Source organism: Engraulis encrasicolus, chromosome 1 (assembly GCF_034702125.1).
Source record: "Engraulis encrasicolus isolate BLACKSEA-1 chromosome 1, IST_EnEncr_1.0, whole genome shotgun sequence".
Classification (NCBI taxonomy): domain Eukaryota; kingdom Metazoa; phylum Chordata; class Actinopteri; order Clupeiformes; family Engraulidae; genus Engraulis; species Engraulis encrasicolus.
In genome coordinates, this window is record NC_085857.1 from 6,706,007 (window position 1) to 6,716,006 (window position 10,000).

Sequence of the window (10,000 nt, forward strand, 5' to 3'; positions counted from 1 at the left end):
TGAAACGGAGCCGTGTTATTCATCATCAGCGTTAGACACACAGTAAATTCTGCAGTGCTCATTTAACACTTAGAGAGTTCATTTGAGTCCAAATAATGTCAAATCTACTCTATAAGTGTTGAGAGAGAAAGCCATGTGCACCACTCACCGACACAGATGGATAGTAGAGTCCCATCATCGTATGTTAAATCCGAGCCCAGGCACCACTCCACTTCCTCTCCTCTCTCCTTCTCCTCTCGCTTGCTTTCTCCCCCGTCTCCTCTCTCTCGTCTCTCCTTCTCCTCTCGATCGCTTGCTTTCTCCCCCGTCTCTCCTCCTCTCTCCTCTCGCTTGCTTTTCTACCCCCGTCTCTTCTCTCGTCTCTGGCAGTGGAGCTGTCACCTCAAGCTCGCTGTTTCTCTCTCTCTCCCCCTCTCCTCCTCTCTCTCTCTCTCTCGTCTCTCCGTCACTCACTCCTGCACGCCTTCCTTCCTTCCTCTCGCTCCTCTCCACTCCTCTCTGACAGATTCAAAATCTCCCTCTCCTTTCCTCCCCTCCCTCGCTCACTCTCCCCGTGTGACTTGTTCTCCTCCCGCCCCCTGGCCGCCTCCTCCTCCCCCTCCTTCCTCCTCCTCTTTTTTTTCTTTCCTCCACCTCCACAGCACCCTCCTCCGTCCCTGTCCACATTCGCTTGTTCTCTCGCTTCTGTTTTCTTTTCTTTTCTGCTGTAGCTATCTCTCCCTCGCTCTATCCTCAGCCTTCTGTGCGTCTATGCCCTTCATCGCCACCTTCCTCAGAGATTCTTTAAGTATAGAGATATGCCATTGTAATAGGTTGCAATGGGCACCCAACATGACCAGGTTCCGGTCTGCCTAATAATGCTCCTAGCATTGAATAGAACAGTCCTTAGGTCTGCCTAGGTCTGCTTAAAGGGGAATTTTCCCCCACTCCCCCTTGCAATAATAGAACCCGGAAACAATTGGCCAATGGAACCTCTCTCTCTCTACTCTCTCTGCCTTCCTCTTCCTTGCTAGCTTGCTACACTCACTTCCTCTCTCCGTCCCTCCCTCCCTCTCTCTCTCTCTCTCTCTCTCTCTCTCCCTCTCTCTTTCTCTCTCTCCTTCACAATCTTCCTGCTCGCTTCACCATCCTCTCCTCCTCTCACCCAGATATTGTTCAGTCCCTCCTCCCATCCTCCCTCTCTCTCTCTCTCTCGCCCTCTCTTCTGTCACACCTGCAAACTTTCCATTCCTTTCCCTGACACACTCCCACTCTTTCTCCCTCTCTATCTATCTAACGCTATCTCTGTCCCTATCTCTCTCTCTCTCCGTATATGAGTAAATTGGGTCTGCTTTTTTACGCCACCGTGCAGGAATCCGTCGCTCTGTTTTATGGTCGCACACAACCAGTCCAGGGCTCCCCCTGAATCCCCCCCCCCCCCCTCTACTCTACTCCACTCCACTCCACCCCTCACTGACTTCTCCCCCCAAGCAAAAAAAGGGCTTTGATAATTTATTCATCCATGTTGTCAGTGGGGACAGGAGAGAGGAGAGGAGGAGAGAGGAGGCTGCTGCTACAGCTCCCATGAGACATGCATGCTGGGGCCACCTCTGATCTCAGCTGCGGGCTGCACAGGAGGGCTGGGGCTGGGGCTGGGGCTGGGGATGGGGATGGGGACGGGGACGGGGACGGGGACGGGGACGGGGACGGGGACGGGGCTGGGGACGGGGACGGGGATGGGGCTGGGGCTGGGGCTGGGGCTGGGGATGGGGATGGGGCTGGGGCTGGGGCTGGGGCTGGGGATGGGGATGGGGATCGGGATGGGGATGGGGATGGGGACACGGGGGGATGGGGCAGGGGCTGGGGCTGGGGACGGGGACGGGGATGGGGCGGGGGAGGGGGGCGGGGAGGGGGCTGGGGCTGGGGCTGGGGATGGGAATGGGGATGGGGCTGGAGCTGGAGCTGGGGATGAGGATGGGGATGGCGATGGGGATGGTGCTGGGGATGGGGATGAGGATGGTGCTGGGGATAGTGCTGGGGATGAGGATGGTGATGGGGATGGGGATGGTGATGGGGATGAGGATGGGGATGTGGATGAGGATGGGGACACGGGGGGATGGGGCAGGGGCTGGGGCTGGGGCTGGGGATGGGGACACGGGGGGATGGGGCAGGGGCTGGGGCTGGGGCTGGGGCTGGGGCTGGGGATGGGGATGAGAATGGGGATGGGGACGGGGATGGGGATGGGGATGGGGATGGGGACGGGGATTGGGATGGGGATGAGAATGGGGATGGGGATGGGGATGGGGATGGGGACTGGGGACTGGGGATGGAGGTTAAGCCAGGAGGTAGCAGCCAATCCAGGACTGAAGGGGGTGGGGGGTGGGGGGTACTGAGGGAGGAAGAGGCGGTGGAGGGATGCAGTGTTGTGTTGGTGTCTTGCCATTTGAGCCCAATGCTGCAAGCTGCTGTCCCAGCAAATCCATTACACTGCGCTGCCACAGTAGCGCCCCTTGGAGTCAGGGTTAGGGCTGCGTTAACAGCCTACATCAGTGATTCTCAAAGTGTGGTCCGGGGACCACTTGTGGTCCGTGACAGAGCTAAGGTGGTCCGTCAGGAGATTTCTACTTTCCCAAGACTAGCTAGCAGTAGGCTATATTTGTAACATAATTACAAAGCTAAACATAGCTGAAGTCTTATTTTCACCACAATAAGACAGGCTTGTAAATGTGAATAAAATTTGAGTAATCTGCATCGAAATTAGCAGTGTCAAATTAGCACCCTTCAACTCTCAATTCAGTTGACAGGTGGTCCCTGAACATTTTTGGGGGGACAAAGTGGTCCTCGGTCTGAAAAAGTTTGAGAAACACTGGCCTACATGCTTACTCTGCTGATGCAGCACCAGCACGGCACGCATCGCCAGAAACTCCACATCACCAAGGGCGCCAGGCAGGGCTGGGGAAGGGGACTGGGAGGGATGGTGGAGGAGGAGGTGGGTGGTGGAGGAGGTGGGAGGGATGGTGGAGGAGGAGGTGGGTGGGGAAGGGGACTGGGAGGGATGGTGGAGGAGGAGGTGGGTGGTGGAGGAGGTGGGAGGGATGGTGGAGGAGGAGGTGGGTGGGGAAGGGGACTGGGAGGGATGGTGGAGGAGGAGGTGGGTGGGGAAGGGGACTGGGAGGGATGGTGGAGGAGGAGGTGGGTGGAGGAGGTGGGTGGTGAGGAAAATAGACTGGGGCTGTAGAAAGGAGCTGATTGGGTGCGTGTCGGAAAACAGCTATTTCTCAGCCCTTGCCTTCTCTCTAAGTCAGTGGTTCCCAAACCTGTCCCCCTGCGCACCCCCTTGTACATTTCAATCTGGTTCGCGCACCCCCTAAGCGAATATTTTGGTGTACTGATGCCACGGAGGTATGATTCACTGCGCATTCACTGTACATTATGCACACTTGTTTTGGGGAATCCTCTTTTCCAATAGTCTAGGAGTTAAACTACACTTCAGATGGATCTTTCCAGCATACAATTCAGCGTACAATTTAAAAACTATCTTACTGTCATATTCATTAATGTTGGATAAAAACTGACATATTCCCCATTGCTCTATTTAGCTCGCGCACCCCCTTGTGACAGGCCGCGCACCCCCAGGGGTGCACGCACCACAGTTTGGGAAACCCTGCTCTAAGTCATTTTTTTACCACCCTTTTTTTCAGTCATCTACTTTTTGTGTCTGGGAGACATTTTCGGATGACATTGGAGTTCAGTCTCCACCTGCCAAAGCGAGTTCAGTTCAGGCTCCCTACCTGCCCACAACATGAGTCATGGAACAGTTTGGGCTGTTATTCACCTTGATGGCTCTCCCCTCAAAATACAACACTCTTTAAAACATTCATAGCTACAACTTTCAAAATAAAAACCTACATTATGTAAGATGATGATGATGATGATGATGATGATGATGATGATGATCAAATACAGCCCTCTTTAAAGAGACACTGTGTGAGATTTTTAGTTGTTTATTTCCAGAATTCATGCTGCCCATTCACTAATGTTACCTTTTTCATGAATATTCATCACCACCATCAAATTCTAGTATTCATTATGACTGGAAAATTTTCACTTTTCATACATGAAAAGGGGGATCTTCTCCATGGTCCGCCATTTTGAATTTCCAGAAATAGCCATTTTAAGCTGCAAAAATGACTGTACTTGGGCCATACTAGAAAATATTAGTTTATTACTCAGTAAACTTTCATGAAAAGGTCACATTTGGCAATAGGCAACCCAGTTTCAATGAGCAGCATAGTTGCAGTACCTTTTTTGACCATTTCCTTCACAGTGTACCTTTAACCCCTTAGCGCAGAGCCTATGTAATAACCTTAACGTGACCAAAACTGCAATGGCTATGTCTTAATCTGTTACGTAAGGCTCTCTGTACTGTCATAGCAATGTTGTTATGATGTAGTTGCGTATTTTCAGCAAATAGTGAATAGGCCCGCCGGCGACCCCATCTGCAGTAAGAGGCTACAACATTCATAGCTACAACTTTCAAAATAAAAACCTGCATTACGCAAGATGATGATGATGATGATGATGATGACAATGATGATGATGCTGATGATGATAACAACAAAAACTTCCTTGCCAGAGGCAAAACTGCATAACACTACCGACATCAGATGGTAAATGTTTGTCATTTGCACAATGCTCTCCTATCGCACGTGTTTGGCATGGGACGACATTCTGGGAAGTGTAATGAAACAAAAAAGGCTCAAGCAATGACTCACAACAAGACCTAAAAAACAGATAAGGGGATCAGGAGGAGATAGATGACTGGATTACCGCACACAAAGGGAACGAGAGCAGGATGATCTGAAGATTACCTTGCGATGGCGATCTGATTTTACTTTAACCACGCTAATCCACTAGTGATTAAACACAACTTGATGCATACAATACATAGCAGTTCCTTGTAATGGGAAAATGACCATAAAATTGCACCGTTGTGTTAACAATTTCGAGGAATTCAAAAAAACATTTCAGATATGCGAGTTCCTTAGCCTTAAGGGCTCTGCATACTTCACGTGCGCACTTTGGCGCGTTTGGCGCGAGAACCATCAATGACGTCATCACTTGCGCCAGACTATTCATACTTCAAACAGGCTTTCGCTCGCATTTTCGGAAGTGCCCTCTGCTGTTCATGAGAGAAACTGCAGTATCTTTCGCAACTCGCAGCGTGGGTTCTACGGATGTATAAAATAGAAAGCCAAACACGGCTGCTGTAGGGCTACTGAACGTCTGACTTGTGACTAACCACATTGAAACATAGATTTTTGTTGTAGCCTACATTGCCAGATCATTCCAAGACCATGTGAGAGCATTGTTCTGGCGGCAGAATTTATAAATAGATCGCCGAACACAACGTGCTTCTGAACAAAGTAAACAATTGTTTCACTGAACAACATTTAAGGGAGAAGATAAAATAACTCTCTAGGACATTTTATTATCCTCAAAATGATGCAGAATCCATTATGTAGTAGCCTACAGTAGCTGTAGCCTCTCTTCGCAACTCCTGCTTTGTCTGCCTACCTACATGGTCGCTGGTGGCGCACGCCAAGTTACAAAAAATGTGGGGTGCACGAACTCGCGCCACTCATCCGAGGGCCGTAAAACTCCTCCGAGGGCTGTACTATGAACACAAACCAGGATTTCCCCCTGCACTTTAGGTCTATATTGAAGGCAGCCACCTTTAAAACAGGCCCACCTTCTCTAGGTCCCCTGAATATAACTTAATTGTATTGCAAATGTATTTTCTAAGATTCCTTTAGAAAATATGTCATATTTCATGTGAAGCTGAATAACATTGAAATTATTTCGGGGGCCGGATAAAACGGCCTCAAGGGCCGCAAACGGCCCTCGAGACATAGGTTCCCCACCCCTGCTGCCCTCGAGACACAGGTTCCCCACCCCTGCTGCCCTCGAGACATAGGTTCCCCACCCCTGCTGCCCTCGAGACATAGGTTCCCCACCCCTGCTGCCCTCGAGACATAGGTTCCCCACCCCTGCTGCCCTCGAGACATAGGTTCCCCACCCCTGCATTACAGTAAGAGTAAGACTGACAGATTACTGTCATCTGTAGCAAGAATGATGAGCTCTGGGTCATAACTGAAAGGGCGGAAGTGCCCATGATCACAACACCTAACAAAATAAACAGGCACTCCAATCACATGTTACCCTGGAAACAGAGTAACTCCCCACACAATAAATGATAATACACTGTAATAACACATCTTTCGGAATACCCAAGGTCAATGTACATCTTATCAAAACTCGTTCATTTCATACGATTCACCAGAGTCAATCAAAGTCTAACAGGGTGCGGTGGTGAATCATGTTTTCAGGATAATTTGTGGCTGTGCATCACCAGCACTTGAACTGTGCCTAGTGGACTTCATGGCTTTTAGATAGATCAACAGACAGACAGACAGACAGACAGACAGACAGACAGACAGACAGACAGACAGACAGACAGACAGACAAATGCTCAAATTCGCTCAAATCAAATTCTCCTACCTGACTAGGAGGTGGGTATCCATGGTAACTCATCGTCAGGGGGTCGTTGTTCTGCAAAGAGAGGTGAAAACAAGAGGCTTAGGGAGGTGGGCGGCACATCAAGATTAGGGAGCAAAACAAGAATCAAGACCTTGTGGTGATTAAAACTGTCCCTTTGCCCCCAAAAAAGAGACGCAGGGAACCGTATAAAACCCCAGGAACCAGATGAGGAAGTTCACACTGTGGCTGACCCCGCCGTGGCACCTTGTCTCAATTAATGAAGGTGAGAATTGCTCAGCATTACAAAGTGTGTCTGTGTGTCTGTGTGTGTGTGTGTGTGAGTGTGTGTGTGTGTGTGTGTGTGTGTGTGTGTGTGTGTGTGTGTGTGTGTGTGTGTGTGTGTGTGTGTGTGTGTGTGTGTGTGTGTGTGTGTGCAGGGGCGTGGCAGCATATTTTGGGCCCCACCGTATGTACAGTCAGTTCCAATAGATCCCTCCAGCCATATATCTTCATAAATCGGACTCAGGCACACTTTACCCCCCTGGACAACACCCCTGTGTCTGTGAGTGTGTGTGTGTGTGTGTGCGTGTGCGCTTGTGTGTGTGTGTGTGTGTCTGTGTGTGTGTGTGTGTGTGTGTGTGTGTGTGTGTGTGTGTGTGTGCGTGTGCGCTTGTGTGTGTGTGTGTGTGTGTGTGTGTGTGTGTGTGTGTGTGTGTGTGTGTGTGTGTGTGTGTGTGTGTGTGTGTGTGTGTTCGTTCAAACACAAGGCCTCCCCTACTGTTAGTCTTGCATGTCAAGACGTCTCCACACATCCACTCCTTCTCCCTCTGCTCTGCAGTGTTGCCAGATGTGTCTGATCAAATCCCGCCCAAAAAGTGCTCAAAAAACGCCAAAATGCACTAAATTCCACCCAATTTCAACAAAATGCATTGACTTCTATGGGCACAAAACAGCATTAAAAAACGGCCAAATGGCCAATTTTTCCCGATGTTACCCGCAGACGGCCATCCAAAGTAGCCCAATTGGGCGGGTAAACGCCCAATCTGGCAACACTGCTGCTCTGGCCTCCAGACAGGGTACTGCCCTTAATTGTGGCATAATGGCAACTAATGACATTATTTGTGTCCTCTTCTGCCCTCCCTCCACCCCTCCCTCCCACACTCACTCACACACTGAACACTGACATGTCCTGCTCGCACACTCCAGTGCCTCTATTGTGAAATACTGAGAGCATGGCAGAGAGAGAGAGAGAGAGAGAGAGAGAGAGAGAGAGAGAGAGAGAGAGAGAGAGACAGAGACAGAGACAGAGACAGAGAGAGAGAGGAGGAGGGGTGGGCAGCTTTATTTGAAGCGTAACAAGACCGCTTTGCATCGGACCACACCAGTGCTGTGTAGTTAATGTCAAGCTGAACACACATGTGCACGCGCGCTTCCAGTAGTCAAGGGAAAGATTTTCCATTTTGGCACCTTTTGTACAGAGCAGAGGAATTCCTAGTTATCCTTCACTATTCAGACAGGAGAGAGAGAGAGAGAGAGAGAGAGAGAGAGAGAGAGAGAGAGAGAGAGAGAGAGAGAGACATGAGTAGGGGGAGAGATGGAGAAGCATTGGGGCATTGACTTCGAGTCTGAATCGAACACAGGTCCCTGAGTAGGCCTATATTGAATACGTTGCTTTAGCACAGTGTATCTCAACCAGGGTGCCGCGGAAAAGTGGCTGATAAATAAATTGTGTAATATAATACATATTTGTCTGAATTAATAACGTATTGCTTTGTCAGTGGAGTCTTTCATCTGCCATTTACGCACAATAAAGTAAATTTAGGTTGCCCAAGTAAGGTGCAACTTCGAACGGTTGTGTGACGTCTCCAAATGTGTTACTTTTCTAAGCTTTTGTGGTATCTGATGCGATGCCATGTTACAGCTTGTTGGTTTGGGCTGCCTTGAAAATGTTTAGGAATTGAAAGGGTGCCTTGCCTAAAAAAAGGTTGAGAAACACTGCTTTAGCACACTGAACAGCGGCACCTCCCAGTTGTTCAATCCCAAAGCAATGCCACTTCATCTTCTCATTCAACTTTAATGGTTTCTTCCTTTTAAAAAAATGTGTTTTTAGGGTGTTTTTTTGCATTTATTTCTTACAGGACAGTGGAGGAGAGACAGGAGATCAGTGGGGAGAGAGAGAGACAGAAAGGGATCGGCAAATGACCCGGGCCGGAATCGAAACTGGATCGCCGGCGTAGTAACCCAGTGCCCTACCAGTTCTTCATCATCTCTTCCTTTTGCCTCATTCTCATCACAAATGGCACCCAACAGACCGCAGAAAGGCAAGCAGAGAGAGAGAGAGAGAGAGCGAGAGAGAGAGAGAGAGAGAGAGAGAGAGAGCGAGAGAGAGAGAGAGAGACATATTTCTCATTTGTTTTCCCACAAAAAAAGGGATGCGATCAAATATTTAAAGAGACATGGCTGGCGCTCTACTTCCGTTGCCAATAAAAGGCACCAGGGCTCATTCATCCATGAAGGCAGCGCCGAAAAGCCTTTCTGCAGTTTTGTTTTTTGTTTGCACTTAAAAGATGGAGAGTGCAGTGCATGCATGCATCACGCGAAAGCTGCGTAGACGCAAAGTGAAAAATGGGGGCAAACATGCTCCCGAGGTCGATTTATTCCTCGTCATTTTCCCCCTTCTTCACCCTCTATTCACAAGGCATTGCTGCATCCTCCCTCCCTTTCTCCCTCCATCCTTCTATCCAGCCCTTTTCATTATTACACGCATATCTTCCTTCCTTTTCTTCTTCTTCTTCTTCTGCGTCCCTTCCCTTGTGCTTCCTCCGTCATCTGGAACCAATGTCCCTCCGCTCCCTCGTCCCCTGGGGGAACACTTTGCTCTGCGCGCGCATCACAGCTTGAGAACCCCAGAGAGAGAGAGAGAGAGAGAGAGAGAGAGAGAGAGAGAGAGAGAGAGAGAGAGAGAGAGAAAGAGAGAGAGAGCGAGCATGTGTGTGCGCGCATGCATGTTGAGTATGTGTGTTAGAGAGCGAGAGAGAGAGCGAGCATGTGTGTGCGCGCATGCATGTTGAGTATGTGTGTTAGAGAGCGAGAGAGAGACAGAGAGAGAGAGAGAGAGAGAGAGAGAGAGAGAGAGAGAGAGAGAGAGAGAGAGAGAGAGAGAGATGCCCTGAAGCTAGCTGTCTAATAAGTAGCAATTGCAAATGAATCCACTGCCTGCTCTCTCGTCTCGCTAGCGTAGTAGTCGTCCGCCGCCTTTATCGGCAACAGTGGGATTCCAGCAGCTCACGCTGTGCTTGGGACAACAAAGTGTGATAAGTCTGGCTTAATTAATTAACCCTTTATGTCGTTGCAGCGGGGGTGACGTGCCCACTTCCACAGCCTCTTTTGTAGTGAGCAAGAAAATAATTACTGAGCGCTTGCGGGCACGTAGCAGCGCTTCTGTCAAAGATAATGCAGCACACCACAGCGGTGTCATATC

General features: G+C 49.6%; 1 protein-coding gene across 3 annotated transcripts in view; it reads right to left on the minus strand.

Annotated features, from left to right (window-relative positions):
- rbfox2 (RNA binding fox-1 homolog 2) overlaps positions 1 to 10,000 on the minus strand; it is an 85,069-nt gene that overhangs the window by 57,811 nt on the left and 17,258 nt on the right. For 2 of the 3 annotated variants that reach the window (XM_063196054.1, XM_063196060.1), the window contains exon 2: positions 6,541 to 6,591. In XM_063196054.1, coding sequence (XP_063052124.1) covers positions 6,541 to 6,591 — 51 coding nt within the window. Of the gene's footprint in view, positions 1 to 148; positions 547 to 6,540; positions 6,592 to 10,000 lie in introns of those variants that run through there. The other variant, XM_063196068.1, reaches the window with a different exon arrangement.